A 25,017-nucleotide genomic window follows, 5' to 3' on the forward strand; every position below is an offset into this window, starting at 1 on the left:
GGATCGTGGGTTCGAATCCCACTCAGGGCATGGATGTTTAGTTTGTGTGTGTGCGTTTTACTGTTTTTGTGTACAGGTAGAGGCCTTGCGACGAGCTGATCACCCGCCCAAGGAGTCCTACCGAATGTGTAAGATCTAGAAAAACCGAAGTTAACGGAGAAGTTCATGGAGGTAAGCCTAGGCCCACTGGGGCTGTAGTGTCAAGGAAAAAAAAGTAGTATTTGTGGTGGCCAGTCGAGGTAACAGAGCGGTCTAAAGCAAGAACGGTCTTCACTCGCTCGGACGCTGGGATCGTGGTTTCGAATCTCACTCAAGGCATGGATATTTTGTGTGTATGCGTTTATTCTGTGCCTGTGTTGTCCTATGTTTAGGTAGCGGCCCTGCGACGGGCTGATCACACGTCCAAGGCGTCCTACCGTCTGTGAAAAATGATTACGCAATCAATAAGATGCCAGGGCCCTGAATGGGCTGGAAAAGCAAATTAAAAAGTAGTAGTAGTAGTAGTAGTAGTAGTAGTAGTAGTAGTAGTAGTAGTAGCAGCAGCAGCAGAAGTACTAACAGTATGGTATAATGAAAGCATGTTGTTTATGAGTGTGTGGGAACAGGACAGTATCCTCATCCGATTGTCTAACCGTCATTTTCTCAGTTCAGTGCCATCGTCTCTAGAGAGAGAGAGGGAGAGAGAGACCCTGTCCCTCATTTTTTAAAGAAGTTTGGCGAACGACGAATTTGCTGGGCGCATCTATACTCAGCTGCCGAAACCCCTTTTTACAATGGATAAGACATAAACGCAACCATAATGTTATAGATTAATTGTATTAACTCTTTTGTCTCTATGTGATGAATATCGTTCTTTTCACATGTAAAATTAGAAGACAGGGATCGCCTCTGTGGTCTAGTTGTCAGAGGTCCTGGGTTCTATTCCCGGCGATACCAGATTTTCTGAGAAGTAGTTGGTCTGAAACGGGGTCCACTCAGGCTCGTGAGGATAATTGAGGAAATATTTCAAGGAAATAGCGGCTCCGGTCTAGAAAACCGAGATTAACGGCTGTGGGGATCCGTTGTGCTGACCATGTGACACCCTCTATCAGCAAAAAGTTGGTATTAACTTCACCGCTTGGTCGGTACAGTTCGCTTGCGGACTAGGCCACGAAGTTTTTTATTAGAAGACAGCACAAAGAACGAGGTTCTAACCGGAAAATTCAGTGTCACGTTCTCTGATGGCATCGGTTTTGTTACAATAACAAATATTAGTTAATATTGTTTTACAGAAACTTCATCAGAGTATGTAGACCCATAGCTCCTGTGTTATTATAAAAAGTAGTTTTCAGATATTGAATTGGGGTCATTCCCTTTTCCTCTCCCCCAAACCGTAGTTTGAAAAATGTTATGAATGTGACACACAAAGCCAACAATAATTAGACAATTAAGTAAATCTATATATATTTCCAATTCGAAGACCCAAACTCCCATTGCTTCTAGCACATATCACGAAGTTTCATTTCTCGATGTGGAATTACCCGAATGTTGACGTAATTCTGTATTTTTCTTCTTAACTTTTCCAAATACAATTCCCTCTCCTATTTTCCCCAAAATTTGGCGTACTTTTATCCACATATACTTTTGAGTCAGAAGGTGTTCCTTAAAGTCAATACTAGATATCCAGACAGCTGCTGCCACCTGGACAGTAAGGAATGTGTGAATTACATGACACTTAACACTTAGTCCAACACTAATTTATTAAAATATGATTACGTATAGGCAATAATATATTCCTTGCTTACAAAATTGAACAAGTTGTAACAATTGATGTAAACATGGAAAAATAGAGAGAGACTAAGAAAGATGACTAGAAATGCCACTGCCTTGACAATGAGTATAATAAGTCTAAAAATTGTAGAGTAAATCTGACAGTATTTTCAGGTAAGGAGTTGAGAGACAGAGAGAAACGTTAACGTAAAATCAAGAACAAAACCAATATACATAGACTAGGCCTATGTATGATATTCCTTGACTTTTCAATCTAGTTAACTGCATTCGACTCATTTCACACCAAGGATGCCTTGCTCCCAGTTACATCGAACAGTTTTACTGTTTGGTTAACAACACTGGGAGTTGCCTCTTCCTTAGAAGAGGAAACTGGCAAATCATGAATCTTGGTGTGCATGGTGCCCAGGCTGATGGGTGGTCAAGCTGCAAATCAAAAGTCCAGTAAATTGTAAAGCTGTAAATTAATAAAGAGTATTTTCCAATAATTTATTGTATTGAGTTTTCAACATGGAAAAGTACAAATATTGCAATACAACCAAAACTAACGATAACAACAGCTGTCGCTCTGCCTTCTTACACAATACCAACTGGCTACTGCCTGACTCACAATCACAAGAGATCCTTGGGATGAAATGGCTGCAGCATAGCATAATGTTATGTCTTGGACTTTCAACTCAATCACAAAAGTACTGCAGAAACAAAATGTTTAAACTGACTAGTCTCTTACACTTAACAATAAATACAATAAATTAAATGGGATAGAATTTGGCCATTCTAGTTAGCAATCTTTCCAGCTTTTCTGATTAACTTTTCAAACTCAAATTCCCTTGCATCTTCCTTTGGCTATTTCCTTTTCCTGGAACTCAAAAGATAACCAAAGTCCAACCCATTATCCTGTGTTATAATAAGTTATACAATAAATTACAGCAAACACAAAGACAACTAAGGTAAAAGCTCTACCTCTAGTGCTGACAAATTCTTCCTTCTCACCACTTGGCTAAGATACTCAAACTAGAAATATGGCACCTGACACTCAGAACGTTTCCTGAACTACCCATATAAACCTACAACTAGATGAAAAATCATTTAAGTAGTGAATCATTTCATTGGATAAATACAACCCATCAATACGTACACCTAAATGCAATGTGACACTAGACAGAAGCAATAAAGACATGCACTGCGAGATAGAAGCAGCGGCGGCGCGACTCTCCTCTGTGGACCGCGGTCCAACAGTGACATAACGTTTAGCATAGAGAAATTACTGTACTTAACAGACCAAACTCACTTGTTTCAAAAGTCCTTGCGCTCAAAGCATTACCTGTCAGCCCACTGTATATACTATAGTATGCAAGGAGGGAAGGACTACAACTATGGGGAGAGGTGAGGAGTATGTAACCAGAATGGCCGCTCACAAACGAAGTAACAAATACTTCACAAAATACTAAAATGAGATTCATAAAGTTAGTTTTGTTACTTCAGTGAGCAGGGAATAAAATATAGGAAACTGGTGCATCATATCATGGTCTGAGAGCAAACCTTCGACTAGAAGGAAGGCTTCCTTTCGGACCAGTCTTCTGTGCATCTAATATGTTCGTCACTCGATCTAAAGCTACACTTTTAAGAACTTCATAAGTTATTGCATCAATTACATGTTTGAGGTACTGCATTACAGAAACCCCCTGTCTCTTCTATAAAAGTTTATGGAATGCTTAGTCACAAAATGTTTCAGTCCTACACCAGAGCATATTGTCCAGTGCTGGAAAATGAGGATACATCCTTACAGCATGAGTCTGGCCCTCAGAAATCAAGTTTTACAAACTAGATCTACACCACACAAAGTTGAATACAAGTCCTAGAGTACCAGCAACAGCCTTCAAATGCAGTATATATTTGTCTCATTTTTATTTTTATGTATATATATATATTTTGTATTAGGCCAGTTAAGAGTCAGTTTCCCAACACATGTCTTGTCCTACAAGCCACATATAAACCAACATATAGTTTGTGCTTTGTTCTCCAGAGATCACTCTGTTACATCAACTTGTCACTGTATCCTCTGTTTAATCTCATGTCAAATAGACTGCAATTGACTGGCCTTGCTTCTAGATAAAAAGGATAAGAATAATTAATATTTAAGAAAGAGTATTTAAATATATAATCAAGCAAACCACTATGTATGAGGAATGAGGAAAATACCAAAGTTAACAAACTCATTTGTTTTCCACATTAAGTCAGTACCACTTTGGCAAAATTGCATCCGTTAAGTAGGTGAATGAGTTCTATAAAGCTTCAAAAGTTATTTATACTTTTAATTGTAGAACAGGTATCAATCACAATCTTGATAAATGCAGAAGCAGTTTTCAAAACTAGTCTCCACAACCCAAAATACACTTGGAACCTCTTTTATGAATCACTATCTATATGTAGCTTCATCCATCACATTTGGGTTCCAGTACTTCATTTGTCCTCATGGAAATAGCTCTCTGTACATTTTCCATAGAACTTAACAGATGTATGCACCATTGTTTTGAGTATCATACAAAATATTCCACTTTAAATCTAAGGTGGCGTTGCAGTCTCTAAAGGGGCAAAACGCTAATGGCTGCAAAAACCAAGCCTAATATTACCATTTAGAAATATGGCCCTTGGTTTCTTCAGAAATTTAACATAGTTAGCAACTATAATAGATCTCACATAAGCAATTATATTGGCATTAACTATATAAAGGGCCAAACTGTGAGAAATTTATCAAGGAATGTTCACAAGTAACACTAAATGTACATCTTTCTTCGTTGATTTATCAAGGGGCAAGTAACATTGAAAAAGTGCATTGAGTTTCCTGAACTTTCAGTTAATAATCTACTCTTTTGTAGTTAAACTCTTATCCTCAACAGCATGATAAAGTTTTCTTATCAAAAAGGTTTCTCTATCTCTTTCCTAATCTCAGGCAAAGTATAATATATATACATTTTTCATTTTTAAATCTTCACCATTGTGACCATGAAAGATAAAGTCCATCAAAATTTTGTATTCAAAAACTCCTGACATATTGCATGAGTCCTGATTCCTTCCACTGTAACCTCGGTCGGTCAATCGGGCCATCTACAGGGATCGAACATATGGCCAGCGAGCGGGTATTGACATTGGCTTGCTACGCAGTGGTGCAAGTGGCTAGACTCACTCGGTATCCAGTGTATTGCTTGCGATTACACGTGTTACTGAAGTAATAAATATTTTGGTAGACTACGTGTGAGGGGGCAGCTGCAGTACCCCACCCACAATAGACAAGCACATTTCAGTCCACCGAGGAAGTCAAAGTAGAAAGACAGAGCAATAACAACTTGGCCACCGAGCGTGTAAGCAGAAATGCTCGCTCGCCAGCCTAGTTAGGTAGGGAACGGAGAAGTGAAGGAGTGCCCGATGCCCGTACAAGCTCACCTAGCTCAGAAACTCCTATCGCAAAGGGAACTATCTGACACTATAGAAACTTTAAGAACACGAAGAGATAACAAAGTCTCCTTCGTTAGATATTTAAATTTCTGCATACTTTTTTCATGTCTTTCATTTAAAATCTTTTGCCCACTAGGAATGCATTTGTTAAATTTGATAAGTGTTCTTACAAAAATAAATTTCTTTCATGGAAGTTGACAGCATATTTGGGCAGCATATTTGATAGGTTACCTGATTTATTTTCTTTATTTATATTAGTTATTTATTTAATTATGGATTATTGTTCTGTGCAAGTCTGTGTGGTTCCCCCAAAACCTTTCAAATCATAATAATAGTAATAATAATACTAATAATAAAATAGAACTCAATTGCAAGTTTTCACGTTGCCTGAGATTTTCGTTGGATGGCAGAACAGAAAGAAATAACCAAGGATAAAGGAAACACAAGCCAGTGAATGCAGTGTGTTAGTAGCTGGGTTGTGGAAAACTTGTCAGGATTGCATCTTAAGCAAATGAAACGAAATAAAAAGTGGTCAACACAAAACAACTTGTTTAATTGTTCTGAAAACTCAAACTAATTTATAAATAATACCTCCATAAACGTTGCACTTATGCCAAAAGAAGTCAGTTCCATTGTCACATGCATGTGTGTGTGTGTATCAACTCATAATAAGATATTTAAGGTGACTGTATGCTGCGCCTCTGCTTGTGACAATAAAATAATAATAATGATAATAATAATAATAATCATAATTATATATGCAGTGTTAATCACATACTTTGTCAAGTGACTAAACGAAAACTACATGAACAGAAGGATTCAAGTATCATAAAAGTTTTAGATTGTGTTATACATAAATAAATAAATAAGTTTACTGTTATCACACCCACAAAAACAAAAGAAACTTTGCAATATCTACTGAAAGAAAATAGCCGTTATATTGTCCATGGGGGGTAGCTCTGGAGTGGCTCCCCCCCACGGTTACGGCAACATCTCCATGACTAGTAACACATAACAGAACAAAAAAGTCAAGATTTTGAGGACTCCCTTCTGGGTGTACAAGACTTGCACTATTGTTGTTGACTAGCTCATTGTTTGGCTCAGTATGATCCAGATTATAATTAATGTACTGCTCATAATTGTACGACAGTACAAATGGAAAGATATACCTCTTCTGAAGGCTGCATTTGTCTCGGAACAATGGGGGGAAGTTTGCAAGGGGATACGAACATGACTGTACTTGCTACAGTCTGAGATACGGAGCATGGGACATATATCTTCATATTTCCCAGCAAAAGCTGTTTTCTCAAGATTATTGCATCCTGATAAATTACGTACGTAGAGAGAATATGGAGACAAATGCAGCCTCAGTTGACTAGCATGGTCACATTAACAACCGCACTGCCAATATGGCGGCGGTCCGTAACAGTTTCTTCTTCAACATTTATGTAGCTTTACTCTTGTTGGTTTTGAAGGAAACCTGCAAGACGCGATTGCCCAGAGTGTAGCCATTCAATGACTGGATTGCAACGACGGCCTCATCATAATTGGTCATCGTAACAAATCCAAACCCTTTGCACTTGTTGGTCTGCAGGTCTCGAATGACTTTTACACTCTGCACCGCACCGAAGGGCCCGAACAGTTGCCACAAGACGTTCTCTTCCGTCTCAGGAGCGAGGTTGTATACGAAGATACACCAGCCAGAACCGTTCATGGCATTCCCTGGGAGCATTGAGTTGGCCAGGAGATCACCGGCCAATGGTGAATACCTACAATGCCAAACCGTCCAGATTGAATGCACGAGCTTACCTCATGTCCTAGAACAATCAGATTGGATAAGAATTGGGAAAGAACAGGACGGCCATAACATCCTCGTCTGGTTTGTTATTCCAGTGTGCCTCAACTGTACATATGAGGCTCTCTCTACACACGTCGGAATTGTGGTGGGTAACTGGAGATGTACATATATTGTGGCAGTGGAAAGGACCGCGGGAAGAGGTGGGAAACTCGCCGGTCTGATAGGAAGAGTGACAGTGATTGGCTAATGCATGCGAAGGGAATGGGCTCCTCATTGGAAGTCAGGGAGTAAGTGAGGCCTGGTTAAGGAAAGGGGGACACTTTACGGAAAGGTAGATGAGGTTAAGGAACTAAAGCAACGGATAACTGGAGCAGGAAATTGGATGACGGGATGAGAGTCAACACGGAAGGTGGTCCGAAGATGGGTGCTCACTTCGGTGAGAGTAATGTGCCCATCTGTTGATGTTTGAAGATTGTCACAATTCACAAAGCTGACAAGTGCTGTCTGGATATACAATTCAATTGGAAAAGAACCGTGAAAAAAGCTGAGAAGAGAGAATCACAAAAGAGGCGGAAGTCAGCCGAAAATCGATGAAAATGCTCTATTCTGGCCTGATGTCGAATTGTTTTTCTAAGAATGTGTTGGCTGGAAAGAGAAAAAAATGCCTTTAAACATATTTACTAAGGTATTATGTGTGGAATGGGGAATATGTAACGAACATGTTGAAAGAGACGAGGCATTTGTTACTTAGGTTGGGCTTCTGTATGGGTGACCATGAACTGCAAGCAGGTCGGGTCTCGGGGATGGAAACGGCTGAGGCAGTCGTGGCAAATGTACACAGTCGATCTCGAACTTCGTATCAAGGCAACAAAAAGTAGAAGAACTGGCCTCCACATCGAAGATTCTGGTTTACGTGTCACGCTCGGAAGTAATTTCATTATGACGTGCATGCACAGAGAACAGACAGTTGTTATATCTATAGATACTCACAGATAACTAACGCGTTCATTCAAAGAACAGTGAAATGTGTTGACGTGTCCCTTAACCGGAGAAATAGGCAGTGTGTACCGAAAGGCACGGGCAGTATAACTCTTTATGGACTGATGAAATGCTGTAAATGTCGATCAGAGCAAGAGAAGAACATGATAATCAGTGTTACAGAAGAAGAAAAAATTTGGTCAACTGAGAAGAGATACCGCTCTCAGCCATGAGGTGGGGTGGTTCGTCAGCGGAGGAAGGTGAAAGCTGAAGGGCGAACGTGTGGGGTATGTGGTAGCTTAGTTGCTTGAGACACTATGCTGCAAACCGAAAGTTCGCGTTTTCGAGTCCAGATGAGGTGGATTTTTTCAATTGACCTAATCCTTCCGGCCGCACTGTGGCACTGGGGTCGACTCAGCCTCTAACAGAAATGAGTACCAGGAATCTTCCTGGAGGTAAAGGACGGCAGGCGCGTAAGGGCTGCCATCCCTACCGCCATCTGTGATTCGACTGCCTAGAAAATGTGGGAGACTCTATCTCTCACAACCCTATGAGCCTTGACGGACTGCTACAGGGATAACTTCACCTATTTTTAAGGGCGAAGGTGTTGGTAGCGTCGTAATAATATATCGCAAAGTAAATTTTCCTATTGTATCAGATATAACATTGCAAAGAGAACAACACTTTGCAATTTAATTTGGCGTAAATGTGTCAAGTGTATATTACGTTGATAGTTATTGAAAATAGAAGCTGTGATTTATCTCAAGTCTCTTTGGTAAGACGGCATCGTTTTTTAAGGAATTTTGTAGTTATTCTTAAGGCACGGGCTACACTGGTTCTGTGTAAAATACAATCTTATTCTTGTAGATATCTCTAACTGCGAACCCAATACCGGAAGACTAGAACTATTTGAGTAATTTCGAACATGAAACAAGTGATGATGCAGACGGATTGATGGACATGCTGTCTCAGCTTGTCCTTTATACTTGTATATAGACTTCTTGTAAGACTCCAACGTATCGCATAAAAATTAATTGAAAATTTGGGCAGAGACCGCCATGAGGAAAGAAAAAGTACACGATCCACTGAAGGGAATGGGTACGTAAGAATGCTGACAGGCAAAAAGAAAACGTGGAAAATTAATTCTCAGATATTCTGTTTGAAATGGTAAGATGGAGCGAGTAGCTGATCGTTAATGAAAAAGTAAACTTTCGCGATCGGGAAAAGAAGGAAGAGTGTAGTGAGGGGTACCTATCGGCAGAAGCTGAGACGGATATCGGATATGAGCGCCGGCAGAACAGTAGCAGAACATGAATATCGGCAGGATTTCAGATGTGACGTACATGAGTACTGAAAGAGGCCAGTACCAGAATGCACAATGAACCACTCAGCAGCAGACATTACAAAGGAAGCTAACGAGAGCAGACATATGCACGAGCAATGGAGAAGGTCAGTTCGTCAAATGTGGAACTTCATAATTGCATAAGCCTGGGTTCAGAACGTAGACAGGAAAGCTGAAATAGACCCAATTTGACTGATAATGATAACCTGAGTAGGAAAAGTGTCTACATTCTGATTGCAAAGAGGTAGAACAACCGAGTAGATCTAATCCACCATCAGATGTATACTGGCAAGTTCTTGCCTTAATGTTTGGTCAGAAATGGTGCGGAAGCTGTCCATGGACGTGGATGCAAAGCGAACTTTATATTTGAGCGTATGCGTAAAAATACGTAAAAATGCGCGGAGAGGAAATGCAAAAGNGAATATGTTAAGGCGCGGTTCATGATCCACCATCAGATGTTTATTGGCAAGTTCTTGCCTTAATGTTTGGTCAGAAATAGTGCGGAAGCTGTCCATGGACGTGGATGCAAAGCGAACTTCATATTTGAGTGTATGCGTAAAAATACGTAAAAATGCGCGGAGAGGAAATGCAAAAGTGAGTGAGTAAGGCGTCTGTCGACAGGAAAGAGGCAAGGAACACGACCGACCAGATCGAAGAAGAAATATTTTCATTGACTATTGTCGACCGCCTCTGTGGTCTAGTGGTCAGAGTTCCTGCCTACAGAACCAGAGGTCCGGGCTCGATTTCCGGCTCTACCAGATTTTCTGAGAAGTAGTGGGTCTGGAACGGGGTCCACTCAGCCTCGTAAGGATAACTGAGGACATATTTCAAGGAAATAGCAACTCCGATCTTGAAAACTGAAATTAACGGCTGTAGGGATCAACTGCGCTGACCACGTCACACCCTCTATCCGCTAAAGTTGGCACTAAATTCAATGACAAGCGGCGGTCGTTCGGTCGGTATAGTTCGCTTGTGGACTACAAGTCACGGAGTTTGTCAATTAGAGGGAATACAGAACGCTTAATTCAATTGTGTTCCAGTGGGTGTTAATGATAAACATGATCGCGGAAGAGATTCTATGATGAATGCACAGAAGACATTGTGCAAATTAACCGGGAGGGTAAGGAGGAAAATATAGAGCGATCAGCTTCAGTGACAACAAAAGGGACGGTCGTAAAGCAGCAAGACAGAAGAGGACAACAGACAATGACACAAAATAAAAGTGATCGCAGATTAAAAGCTGTAGAAATGAATATACTGCCAAATGTGTGTATAAAGAGGGGGGGGCACTAAAGGGGCGTACAAGATGTAAAATTCTGACAGTGCACCTCAGCGAATCCCAGTGACCGCGCGGTCTAAAGTATCAACCATTGTCGACCGCTCAAGCACTGAGATCGTGGGTTCGAATCCCACTCAAGGTATGGATATCTGTGTGCGTTTATTCTGGGTTTGTGTTCGATAACGGCGTTGCTATGGACTGATTCCCCGTCCAAGGAGTCCTACCGATTGTGTACAGTTTAAGAAACTGAAAAAGCGGCCAAGACCCACAAGGGCTGCAGAGCCGTAGATAGATATATGTTGCACCTCGAGAGTATGCAAAAATAGACTGACAGATAGGACAGCGGCTGAGTCGATCCACGTGAAAGCTGACAGGAAAACTCAAAGAGATTTCAGAGAACATGACGACAGAAAGCACTGCTTAAGGAGAAGGGGACTTTTTTATTGCTAGTGGGGTGGGACTAAGTCCCTTGTACTGCGGCCACTTCTGGCCTATTGTACCAGCCCCAGATGATAGGCGAGGGTGATTGTGGAGAATTTGGTGGAATGAAGATTGGCAGAGGAAACCGAAGTACTCGGAGAAAACCTGCCCGAGCGCCACTTTGTCCACCATAAATCCATTTGACCAGGGGGATAATTATACCGTGATTATGTTACCGATCTTGCAGCGTTGAAGCAATGCTTTACTCAGCATAGTAATATATTCATACAGAAACTACTACTGCAAAGCACATTCTGTGGAAAAAATCATTTCTTAGATCAGGCCAGGGTGGGAAACACTGGGTTTGTTCTACGCACTAACATCATGGCCTATACACAATACACATTCCAATGCCTGCAGAGTTTATCTGGATTAAGCTATTTTTCCAGATTTAATTTCTTCATCAATTGAGATGTATCTTTACTGGCTCGGTTCGGAGAACCTAAAGAGTGAAAGACAGAAGACGTTGATTGGCTGTGGCGCTGGATGTCTGGCGACCAGTGGGGTACGGGACAAAACTTAACATACAGAACAAAACATGGACGGCATGCTCCAGTCACATAGAACTGCTAAACAAACACCGAACGAAAGAAGTACTGTAATATGATTGTATGAACTCGATAATACTGACCTCTGTAAGCCTTTGTTTATGGCTAGCATGGTCTTGCCAGTGCTAAAACAAAATACAGAAACAAACATAAGAAAATTAAACAGCAAGTTGATTAAATATGAAGCTCAGAAGATAAGTCTAAATTAAACAGGAAATCACTTAGATATGATCCCAGAACAAGAAAAGCTAGAAACATAATTCTGGACATTGGGTTCAATTCGAATAGATCGAACAGCGAATGCAGACAAATTTGAAATCGCCTAGAATATAAGAAAAAGAATATAAAATGCAAAGTTTTAGCAGCCATACTAAAATTTCAAGAGTCACAAACAGGCAAAATATACAATATAGCTTTAAAATAATTTTATTCATGTTGGAAATTTATTTCTCTTTTACAGAATGTTCCCTGTTCTCAGGCAGCAACACTAATGTTACGTCAGATATGTAATACATTCATGTTGATCACAAATGCTTGCAATATTTAAACACCAACTTCACTAAGTTTAAGACTATACTTAAAGATAAAAAAACAAAATCTGTACACCACAGTTTTAATTCCCCAGTTCTAAATGAAACAAAAATTGTAAAACAAAGAAGCCGGAATAAAGGTTCAAAGGCAGGCGTCTACAGAAGCAGAGGCAGGCTATTTTCTATTTATTGGTTTGGTGTGTTGCCTGTCTCCCGAGCGGAAATCCGTATCAAACGAAACAAGGTAAAGCAAGCATTTTTACTTCATGCTATGAAACTACAAAGCAGAATTTTGGGTAGTGAAGGGAAGGGATGCAAATAAAAATCCGAAAAATGGCAGGTAATAGGGCCTTGGTCCTTTACCTTGGTTAGCGATTGACTGTATGGAAGATACAGGCTATGGGGTCCAAGGTGACTTGGACTCCTGCTCGTATCTCAACATCCGTCGGGCCGTAGCCCTCGGGAATTCCTACTCATGCATTGAATCACATTAACTCAACTGAACGGAACATGAGTCTTATTGTTATGGTGCTTTGGAGCTAGCGTAACGTAACGTAACAAAACGTAACGTTACGCAACGCAGAGCAGCGCGTCACTGCTGTTACTTACCAATCTCTTGCATCGGGCCACAGCGGCAGTCCATACGGGCTGCTTGGTGGAAAGGCAGGCCAATGTAGCAAATACAATCACGTGATATGTGGAAAAGGAAAGAAGAGAACTAGGCCTACAACTGATTCGCACAGTCGGTGGAAATATCATCCACAATTTTCCTTCAATTTACACAGATAACAAACAGTAACTCTCCTAAAGGATAGGATTAATCGCAAGGACTATGAACTTTCTTTTAGAAGGCTAAATTAGTACAATGCTATCTAAAGGGAATATTACAAAGCTAACCCTGCCACAGTACAAAGCTCTTCTAGATGGTCATACCTTTCCACGCAAACGGGACACTTGAAAAAGAGTGAAGCATACAAGTCACATAAAACTACTAACCAAGAACAAAACTTCTCAATGAAAATGAACATGTGAAACTAATAAATCGAACAAAAAGAAAGTCTCCAAAAGGAAAGTAACGACAGCTGGGAAAGCCAAGTACCTGGAGAGTGGTGACAGTGGAATGTACCTGAAGCGCCCCGTTGGGTGGTGGATCGGTCCGCCGAAACGTCGAGCTTGGGGTGCCAAATATGCTGCAAGGGGTGGGATGGCCTTGTTGTTATTACTCGGATTATTAGCAAACTTGACGGTGATCGGCTCGGTGGAGCCCTTTGGAATGGTTCCATTCAGCTCCTGGATGGCTCGTTCCGCCTCAATGCGTTGGTCGAACCTGATGAAGCCAACTCCTTTCGACAGACCTGCAACAAGGATCTGTATCACGTGACATGCCTAGGCGCTGGATCGCCACCTGCCGTGACCCTCCGCGCCCTTCAGTCTCCTTCATCCGAGCGTGTGCCTGCTAAATACTCTTCTGCCATGATTATGAACACCAGGGGGAGGGAGTGGCCCTGAGTTCATCGGGGAATCTGTGTGGCACACACGCTCCAAGTCCTGGACAGGGAGACTATCAAAATAGGCACTAGAAAAACAGTTCCTGGGCCATACAGGTGGGTGCAGTGGTACATCAGAGGGATATACCGTATCATTTACAATGAGCTCTTCATTTGAAGGATGCCTTCACGTTGCCTCTGTCTGTAGCCCGCCCATCTCCAAGGACCAAGCCATACAGGTAAAATTCATCAATTACAAACACGATCCTTATGGCCGATGGCTTTATCCTTTCGAATATTATATTAGAGGTAGGAAACCGAGCGGGTTTAACAATTATCTTATTACTTAAGCGAAAAAAAAAGTCTTTCTCTAAAATCCATAGCATATTTTTATGAACAGTATAAGAGTTCGGAACCCATCTCCCAGAGCGTGAAGCGAGGCCTGGTGTTCATACAAAGCCATGGCAGAAATAAATAAATCGCCTTCTCTATACACGACAAGTGACGTTTTCAGGGAAAAGTGACGTCTTAATAGAGAAATACTACACTTGCCAAGCAATGTGCTAATTATCTAAATTACACGTCATTGCAAATTGTACGTAAAGAAATTTACATAATGAAACGTAAAAAAAAATTTTGGGACTCATTTATCTTGAAACGGATTCACTGCAAATACAAAACACCCACCACACACACACGGTTAGCAGACAGATGGGTGGAAGGAGAGGGCGTGAGCAGGCAAGGGCGTGCGCTCGCGTGCTTGTGCCCACACCAGCACTGCAGCAAGGGAAATCTTCCTCGACCCAAACTAGTTCTGGTTTTAGTGTGTTTTCAAAATATTAGATTAAACTACTGCTAAAAAAACTCAAGTTAAAAACCAAACCTTTGCGTGCACTATGGGTCCGCTATGTAAAATTTTAAGCTGCAAGTGGTTTAGAAAGAGCTTATATTACTTGGGTCAGAACTAGAGCAGTGGTCTCCAAATATAACTCTATTTTCTTAGATCAACAATCACAAACGTGTGAAGGCAGGCAATCAGACAGGCAAGCAGGCTCTGCGCATGTGCGCAGAGGAGAGTTAGTAGCGAACAAAGAATTACAGGGCTAGGCCCTGATTCCAAATCCAGCACAAGGAGTTGCACCTTGATGAAGACCACTATTCTAATAGGAAGGCAGATCCTAATGTTAAAAACAAACAGATTCACTCACGTACAGGGCATACTCTCTCCAGCTCCACTGACATATTGGCGGACTAGGGAAGAGAAAACCAAGAAGATATACAACATATTCTTGTATTCGTTAATAAAAAAACTAGACAATCATGACATAAATCAACATTTTTCTTTTATGCTACAACAAATTTTGTAAACTTTGGAATTGCCTTCCAACAACACACATGTCCATGTGGTTGGGATTTGTGCGTTATTTGCTTACACGTGTACAGCAAGTTACGGTATCCTCGTAAACAATCTCAATTCTCGACCAAATGCCACTCTAACATACTTAAAAAAGAACACAAAATTCTATTCATCAGAAGTATTGGATGCATCAGAATACCCACATCGATACATGTATGTAAAACTGGCTTAATATGTACTACACCAGACCTCGGCATCAATTCCACTCCAATATTTACCCCACCTCACGAAAGCATTCTATTTAAAGAGAAACAAAGAAAACGTTTAAGTTTGAGAGTACTCTTAAGAAGTAATATACAAACAATTAAACCATCGTTATAACAAGGCACAATCAATAGTAACTGCAAGATTCATAGAACACTAATTTGTGGTGTGTTTCTGACATCAACAATAAGCAGGAACTGCTTTCAAAGTGAGCAGGCAACTGCAGATGGCCTCGCGTTACTGTAATGCTATTCTTAAATACTTGAGCTGGAATTTTATTTACTTGTTCAATCAACAGAGAAATTAGCACACACAATGCAACTCAATCAAATTTTTGTTGGCTTGGCTAGCAAGCTAGACGCGACTATTTCCTGCAATAGTACTGGGAAGTCTTCGTTTTTCTGAAAATAATAACTTTACTCATTAATTCTTTTAATGGTAACTCACTGTAAGTTGTGCATATCATCCAAATTCCCTCCGGTGTGAATGGGGAACATCATGCATATATATAGTGGACGTTATATATATTTTAAAATTAAATATTCATCTTCTCATCACACATTACTATGGCGAACTATTCCTTCTTTAAAATATGAAAATTATAAAATGCTATAAATTACAATATTCAAATGTTAATTTAAATAATGACTGTGCTAAATATTGGTATAGCTTATATTTTTCATATCAACTGTGTAATTTCCAAGAGGACTATTCCATATAAAGTGAAGGTTAAATTATCTATGCATATAAGCACAGAAAACACCAGCATATGAGCCTTATATTTTATCATCCGAGCAGTAGTGGATAAAACAAATTTATTTCAATTGCCAAGAAAAAACAGCCCCCTAACGGCAAGATGTCGCTGGCAACGCGTGCGTTATCGCGTCTCGCTGAGTCCACGATTCTAAACATCAGATATCACGTGACGCGACGCACTTCACGGTAATGGTGACTAACTTGTGTACAATTTCAGTGATACAGATGTTAATATTATATTATTTATATGGAGTGACAAGTATATACAATCTAACAACAAATTTGCAAAAATTAGGGTTTATAAAATGGGAAAGTTAAAAAGTTAACGCTATCCTTGTTAACAGACCATGGAGGCCCATAGGTTTGTGAGACGTTGAGGGTCCCACATTTTCTAGACAGTCGGCTCACAGATGGCGGTAAGGTTGTCAGCCTTACGCGCCGGCCGCCCTTTAATCCCACAGAAAGATTCCTGGTACTCATTTCTGTTAAAGGCTGAGTCGACCCCAGGGCCATAGTGCGGCTGGAATGACTACGTAAATTGAAAAAAAAAATCACTTCATTGGGACTCGAACCCGCGACCTCTCGGCTTGTAGCACAGTGCCTCAACCAACTACGATACCGCGTGCCCCCTGATAAAGTTGGTGGTGTAATGTAAACTGAATGTGGTGTTGGAGAAGGATGGAGAAGATCAGTTGGACCGATTATGTGAGAAATGAAGAAGTGTTAATTAGAGTCAGTGAGCAGAGGAATATCCTACACGAAATAAGAAAACGGAAGGTTAATTGGATTGGTCATGTTTTACGCAGAAACTGCCTTCTAAAAGAAGTTATCGAAGGAAAGATAGAGGGGCGGATAGAAGTGACAAGAAGACGAGGAAGAAGACGTAAGAAGATGCTGGATGACCTTGGGGACAGAAGAGGATACTGTCATTTGAAGGAGAAAGCTCTAGATCGCATTAAATGGAGGAATTGTTTTGGAAGAGACTGTGGACCTGTAGTCTGACAGATTACTGATGATGATGAATGTAAACTGAAGGTAATCTGTTACAGACCGAACGTAATTTTGATCGTTAAGGGTAAATACTATTAGATATTGATTCAGAAAATAATATATTTCTCCTTCTTGTAAGAGAATTCTTTCGTGGTTTCATCATAGTGGTTACTGTGGACTATTCCTTCTTGTTTCCAAAGGAGTGTTCGTTTTCTGATAACAGCACCTAAATTTTATTGTCCGAATATAATGAACAGCGTAAGTGAAATGTGATTATGCTTAAGCAACTGAAAGTTACATGCGAGCCAATTAAAAATATAAGCCAACCACCTAATTTTATGGTCGAACGGAACGTGTAGGAACGTTGCATTCCATTTCATATTACTTCACATTAAGCGACAAACTGATCAAGTGAATGACTACGAAGACTTTCGGCTTATTTCGTCATTATATAGACACTGAGCTTGACTTCTCCCCTACAGCCATCTCTAAACTAAACTCCGTGGCTTTAGTCCGCAAGCGAACTATACCAACCGAGCAACAGTCGCTTTTCGGCGAAGTTAGTGCCAACTTTAGCGGATAGAGGGCGTCGAGTGGTCAGCGCAACGGATCCTCACGGTCGTTAATTTCGGTTTTCTAGACCGGAGCCGCTATTTCTTTGAAACCGCTCTTCAATTATCATCATGAGGTTGAGTGGACCCCGTTCTACACCCACTTACTTACTTACTTACTTACTTATGGAGCTGAGCCATTCTGGAGGAGCCACTAATTCTGCAGCTACTCACGAATTTCCCAGCATTTTATGGAACCCGAAGTTCATTACCGTGTTCACAAGAGCCTTCCACTGGTCCCTATCCTGAGCCAGATCTATCCAATCCATACCATCCCATCCTATCTCTCTAAAATCCATTTTAATATTGTCCACCCATCTACGCCTTCATCTTTGTCTTCCTTGTGGTCTCTATCCTTCTGACTTTCCAACCAATATCCTATACTCATTCCTCGTCTCCCCCATTCATGCTACATGACCTGCCCTCCTCATCCTCCTTGTCTTGATCATTGTAATTATACTTGGAGAAGAGTACAAGTTATGAAGCTCCTCATTATGCAGTTTTCTCCAACCTCCTGTCACTTCATCTCTCTTCGGTCCGAATATTCTCCTCAACACCCTGTTCTCAAACACCCTCAGTCTATGTTCCTCCTTTAATGCCAGAGACCAAGTTTCACATCCATACAGAACCACAGGCAAAATTATAGTTTTCTATTTTCTAATTTTTATATTTTTGGGCAGCAGACGAGAAGACGAGAGGTTCTTGACTGAATGGTAGCAAGCATTACCCGAGTTCAATCTCCTCTTAATTTCCTCCTGAATCAGGTTTTGATTTCGTATCGTTGTTCCCAAATATCTGAACTGTGCCACATTTTCAAAATATCTGTTTCCTATCTTTATGTCATGATATTGGCCTGCATTTTGGTGACGAGACAGTAGCATATAGTTTTCTCTCTGTTCACTTCTAGACCAACCTCATTTTTTGCATCAATTAAAGTTGTGTTTTTTATGGTATCTACATTATCACCCGGCAGATTCACATCATCGGCATAGGCCAACAGCTGATGTGTCCCATTTAATTTCAGTCCCACCTGGTTTCCCTGGACCTGCCTAATTGCATATTCTAAAGAAAAGTTGAAAAGGAGTCGCGATAAAGCATCTCTTTGCTTTAGACGATTCTGGATAGGAAATTTACCAGACAAATGTTTACCTACACGGACTTTACTATACGTTTGGTTTAAACGCATTTTAATCACCCTAACTAGTTTCACGGGTATCCCAAAGTCTAACAGAATATTGTGCAATACTTCCCTCCTAAGTGAATCATAGACTATGAAGTCTATGAATAGTTGATGTACTGTCTCATCCTACTCCAATTTTTCTCCAATATCTGACGAATGCAAAAGATCTAATCTGTAGTTGATCTGTTACGTCGAAACCCACACTGATGTCTCCAATAATTTCATCTATCTATGGACTTAACCTTGAAAGTGGAATATTGAACAACATTTTGTATGAAGTTGATAGCAGTGATATCCCCCGATAATTACTACAGTCAGTTTTATCACCCTTCCTGTGAACTGGTACAATAATAGACTCCTTCCACTGATCAGGCAATTTTTCCTTATGCCAAATATAAGTAATTAGATTGTGGATCTTAGAACGTAATATTTCGCCTCCTGTTTGAATAAGTTCTGCCGGAATTTATCACTACCTGGCGATTTATACCTTTTCAAATTTGCAATAGCACTTTCAACCTCAAAAGGGCTAGGATCAGGTATTAACGGCTCAGCTGTATGGATTTCTGTCTGCCTAACTTCACTAACCCTATGTACATTCAGTAACTGAGAGAAGTAGTTCCTCCACCTATTCAAAATGTTGTGGGAATCTGCAAGCAGATCACCGTTCTCGTCCTTCACTAAGTTACTGCTAGGCTTATAACCCTTCTTAAAGTCATTTATTCTTCTATATAGGTCTCTAATGTTCTTGTTCTTACTGTTCATTGCAAGCTCATCGATTTTGTCTTTCAGATATTCCCTCTTTTTGTTCCTGAAATGCCTGCTGGTTTCATGTCTTATGTTGTTCAGATTATCCCCATTTAACTTGCTTGGATCCAGTAACCATAGCAATTTGGCTTGCTTTCTTTGATCTAATAATTCTGAGCATCCTTCATCGAACCATGGCTTATGCTTCTTCGGTTCGTAATAACCTAGACTCTCTTTGGCAGACATTTTTACATTCTCTCTAATGGTTTCCCAAGCTTTATTAACATCCACCTCAGTTTCCAGGTTTTCCAAAGCCGCAAACCTATTTGAAATTTCAACACAATACCCTCTACCTCATTTAATTTCTTGAGACTGAACCTCTCCATATGAACTCTGTGTGTTGTTTGCTTGCTCACTGTCAGTCTTTCCCTAACCTTTACCACCACCAGGTATTGGTCAGTATCACAATCTGCTGCCCTGAATGATCGGACATCAAGTATACTTGAGTGCCGTCTCCTGTCTATCAAAATATGGTGGTCTATTTGATTGTGTATCTTCCCATCAGGAGATGTCCAAGTAAATTTATGGATGTTACGATGTGGGAAGATTGTACTTTTGACAGTAAGATGTTTTGATGTGGCAAAGTTTACTACTCTAACTCCATTATCATTACTAATTTCATGCAAACTCTCATTCCCAGTTGTTGGTTTGAAAATGTCTTCCCTCCCTACTTTGGCATTGAAATCTCCTAACAAAATTTTCGTAGGGTACTTCGGGAATTTATCAAATACATGTTTCAGTTCTTCATAGAATCTATTCTTTATGTCATCAATTTTATCTTCTGTTGGAGCGTGAACATTCATAACAACGATATCACACCAGCGACCTTTTAGTATTATATATGATATCCTATCACTAACGAACTCTACCCTCTTAACTGCTGATATGATTCTCTTATGTACGAAAAATCCTGTACCTTATTCATGATTTTCATTCCCCTTTCCATAGAAAAATGTATAGTCTCCTGCTGGTGCGATGCCACCTCCATCCCATCTGAGCTAATGTACTCCCGCAAAATCTAACTTTCTTCTGCCACCGCCCTGAGCGAAACTGCCCTATGCAAACTTCGCACATTTCAAGTGCCAAATCTCATGTGGCATGGCGCGTCCTCAGGTTGCGGATGGAGGAGACGCCCTCCAAGTATGGAACTACGAATATACTGAATAAACAGTCGGGCACAGCCGACAAGGGGTGGTCCTCCAGCTTGGTGTTTGAGCATGGGGCTAACAACTCCTCACCGTAAAAAAAATATGTTACGAAAATGAACACAAAGCCTCCAGACCCACTATTTCTCAGAAAATCTGGTAGCACAGGGAATCGAACTCGGAGTCTCTGGATCTGTAGCAAGAAACTCTGACCACTAGACCACAGAAGCGGTCTCAATGTCAGTACAGGAACAGAAAAAGTCACGTACCACTTGACATTCATGTTCACATTTCATGTAGATGTCTGTTATACTCACACATATTAATTCTGCACGTGCCTTTAATCTTAGCCTTCTTTTATTTTATTTTGTCTTCATCTGTGCTGAATTCAGCCGGAACTATCCCTTCAGTTCACACGCCTGCTAGCACACAAGAAATATCTCCTTGAATTCCCGTCGTATACTCCTATACATAAATAGAACTACAGACTTCTGCACCTCAGTCATACATCCAGCCGTTCCTGGCTGTACAGCCTCATGAGTTTACTTCTGCGTCTCTGAAGCAGAATAGCCGCCTCTTACTTTAGTCTAGGAAGTTTCGAAGCTTCAAAACTTGTACTCTTCTCCAAGTATAATTGGAATTAGTCAAATAGGATGAGGTGGGCAGAGCATCTAGCATGAATTGGGGGAATAGGAGAGCATATAGGATATCGGTGGGAAAGCCAGAAGGAAAGAGACCATTAGGAAGACAAAAAACGCAGGTGGGTGAATAATATTGAAGTGGATCTTACAGAGATAGGATGGGATGGTATGGATTGAATTGTTCTGGCTGAGGATAGGGACCAGTGGAGAGCTCTTGTGAACACGGGAATGTACCTTCGGATTCCATAAAATTCTGGGAAATTCTTGAGTAGCTGCAGAATTTGCGGCTCCTCAAGAAGGGCTCATCTGCATGAGTGAGTAAGCGAGGAAGTTGCGAAAAGCTACATTGTACGAACATTTAGTGCTTCAGGGTAGATACGAGTGAAAACAACAGACAGATGTCTGCCTTCATTTTCATTTTTCGTTGAACACATCTACTATGTCGTCATGGCGTCATCTCCGAATTTTTCTCACTGCAGTACAACATTTTCAAGGCTTACCAATGGCCACATCAAAATGCTAAGTTGACAACGTTTGTAACGTGGAAATGTAATCCCTTTAGGATGCGAATCAGCAAACGAAAATTTTCTGGGATACGAAACTGTCCTTGAAAGTTGTTTCTTTTCCTGGGAAATGAGTTTCTTGTTTCTGTGAAACTGCAGTTTCTGCGAAATCAGTTGAAGTGTAATCCATCTGCAGTCACATCACTGGACAAACAAGATGTTTTGCAGCAGCTCTGTGCACTTGTAGGCTGTGTACTCTATTTATTCTTCCCGGTATATGGTCCCTTCCTGACAACATAAGCTACATGATTTCATAGTGAGAGTATTTTTTTATTGCTAGTGGGGTGGGACTAAGTCCCTTGTACTGCGGCCACTTCTGGCCTATTGTACCAGCCACAGATGATAGGTGAGGGTGATTGTGGAGCAATTGGTGGAATGAAGATTGGCAGGGGAAACCGAAGTACTCGGAGAAAACCTGCCCCAGCGCCACTTTCTCCACCACAAATCCCACTTGACCAGACCAGGGCTCCAACCCGGGCAGCCGGGGTGGAAGCCAGCGACTAACCGCTTGAGCTATGGCGCAGCCACATAGTGACAGTAAGTATATGTCTTAAGCACAACAGATAATTGAAGGTCGCAGTGCGAGGTCCAGTTTTATGGCTCACCCTTCATACTCATACCCAAGTATATGTCTGTTTTGCACACGTACTTCCAATGCTTTCCTTGATGAAGACCGCAAACGGACGTCTCTCCTGCAATATCTTCACTTAATTAGAAAGTGTGTACATACTCATTATTATTATTATTATTCATGGAGCTGAGCCCTTCTTGAAGAGCCACCAATTCTGCAGCTACTCAATAACATCCCAGCATTTTATGGAACCCGAAGATTTCATTACCGTGTTAACAAGAGCCCTCCAATAGTCCCTATCCTGAGCCAGATCAATCCAATCCACATCTTCCCATCCCATTTCTCTAAGATCCGTTTTAATATTGTTCACGCACCTACGCCTTGGTCTTCTCAGTGGTCTTTCCCTTCTTGCTTTCCCACCAATATCCTATATGCATTCCTCTTCTCCCCCAGTAGTGCTACATGCCCTGCCCACCTCATTGTGTGTATATATACGTATTAAAAAAGAGGATTTTCAAAAAACCGCATTTATTTTATTACAAATTTTCCGAGGTAGTGTATTTTACTTGCGCTTTTCCGGTGGACATGTCGCCAGATATAATTACCTTCGTACGTTGTTAGAAGTTCAATCTGCTCATAACCGCAATACAAGAGAACCTGGTCACATTAGCCTCAATATTCATAAATCTTCCCCGTAACATGCTATTGTACATCTGAATTAGCTGTTCGACTCCCAGGCTTCCCGCCTGGCTAAAAGACTCCGTTACGTTTTGTCTTATTGAATTTTCGGCGGTAAGAATGGTGACAACTGCTAACATTTCTGGGGCAACGAAATTTCCACAGGGCTGAAGTACCATGTTCATTTCGAAACCTTAGCGTCCTTCCATAACATTCTGAGCTGATCGTCTCACAGTGGAAGTGAGAATACACATAAAAATCCTTCAGTGCTACCAACATACCCGCTAGCATAGTCTAAGACTTTCTTTCCTCTTAAAATGCGAGGGAATGATCCCATTTATTGGATTATTTAACGTAAAGCGCGGACGGCGCGTAAGGCTGACAACCTCACCGCCATCTTTGAGCCGATTGTCTAGATAATGTGGGACCCTCAACGTCTCATATCCCTGTGGGACTTCACGGCCTGTTACAGGGATAGCTTTACTCTTTTACTTTATTTAACGACGCTCAGACTATAGAGCTTCATATGGTAGCATGATTAGTGAACAAATAATTGGAAGGGATGTGGAAGTAAGAACCGCCTCCAGAGGTCCCGGGTTCGGTTTCTCGTGCTACCAGATTTTGTGAGAAGTAGTGGGTCTAAAACGGGGTCCATTCGGCCTCGTGAAGATAACTGAGGAGTTATTTCAAGGAAATAGCTGCTACGATCTAGAATCCCGAGATTGACGGCCGTGGGGATCCGTTGCGCTGACCACGTGACACACTCTATCCACTAAAGTTGGCACTAACTTCGCCGGTAAGCGGCGTTTGCTCGGTCGGTACAGTTCGCTTGCGGAATACAGACCATGTAGTTTGTTTTTTAATGCCAAAGTGACAGGAGGTGCTACTATCGCGGAAAGCCACAAAAATCCTTGTCATGACAGCTGGTTATCGGGCCAGAATTTGAATCCAGGATCTCCAGAAAGCAAAGCCGGAGTGCTACCCAATCCATAACGACGTTGGGTCAGTACCATTTCTGTTAGTATCATCACTGTGATGAGATGTACGTATTTCCACCAGCACAGTAACTTATCCACTCTCACCCTTAACAGTAACGTCCGCATATGCGAAAAGTGATCCTTATTCTAAGTTACACCCACTGCCACGTCACTCTCCCTTTCTGTTGGTAACATTGTTGCTTTTCTATATTGCTAGTGGGTGAGACTACGTCCCTTGTACTGCGGCCACTTCTGGCTTATTGTACCAGCCCCAGATGATAGGTGAGGGTGATTGTGGAGCAATTGGTGGAATGAAGATTGGCAGGAGGAACCGAAGTACTCGGAGAAAACCTGCCCCATCCCCACTTTGTCCACCACAAATCCCACTTGACCAGACCCCCGGATCGAACCCAGGCCGCCGCGGTGGGAAGCCAGTGACTAACCGCTTTAGCTATGGCGCGGGGTTAATGATGTCCCTTTATGCGCTATTTCTTCGTCAGTCTCAAGATGTCGATATATTTTAAGGCCCCTTATAATCTATGAAAAAAAAAAGATAACTTAAACAGCACACTGAGAGAAGAGACAGCTCAGTCTCTATAGCGATTAGCTACGACCTGGAAAAACCCAGGAGTCGAAGTTCGAATTCCGATGGGGTCAAGAATTTTCTGGACATCGTCCGGACCGGGTCTGAGGTCTAACCAGCCTTGTACCCAATGGGTACAGGGGGCTCTTTCCCCAGTGGTAAAGCAGCATTGGCGTGAAGTTGACCACTGACCTCAAACTAGTGTAGAGGTCAAGAAAATATGGATCTATAC

At 41.2% G+C, this 25,017-nt stretch overlaps 1 protein-coding gene across 13 annotated transcripts in view; it reads right to left on the minus strand.

Annotated features, from left to right (window-relative positions):
* Nucleotides 1-2,231: 2,231 nt before the first annotated feature.
* LOC111869779 (ELAV-like protein 1) overlaps nucleotides 2,232-25,017 on the minus strand; it is a 265,911-nt gene continuing 243,125 nt past the window's right edge. For 4 of the 13 annotated variants that reach the window (XM_023861564.2, XM_023861571.2, XM_033753627.1 and 1 more), the window contains 5 exons: nucleotides 14,878-14,916; nucleotides 13,278-13,533; nucleotides 12,788-12,829; nucleotides 11,732-11,773; nucleotides 2,232-6,992 (listed from right to left, as the gene is read on the minus strand). In XM_023861564.2, the coding sequence (XP_023717332.1) occupies nucleotides 6,668-6,992; nucleotides 11,732-11,773; nucleotides 12,788-12,829; nucleotides 13,278-13,533; nucleotides 14,878-14,916 (704 nt within the window). In that variant the 3' untranslated portion in view covers nucleotides 2,232-6,667. The remainder of the gene's footprint in view (nucleotides 6,993-11,731; nucleotides 11,774-12,787; nucleotides 12,830-13,277; nucleotides 13,534-14,877; nucleotides 14,917-25,017) is intronic. The other 9 variants (XM_033753621.1, XM_033753618.1, XM_033753629.1 and 6 more) reach the window with 9 other exon arrangements.

The sequence above is a fragment of the Cryptotermes secundus genome, unplaced genomic scaffold, assembly GCF_002891405.2.
Source record: "Cryptotermes secundus unplaced genomic scaffold, Csec_1.0 scaffold958, whole genome shotgun sequence".
NCBI lineage: Eukaryota > Metazoa > Arthropoda > Insecta > Blattodea > Kalotermitidae > Cryptotermes > Cryptotermes secundus.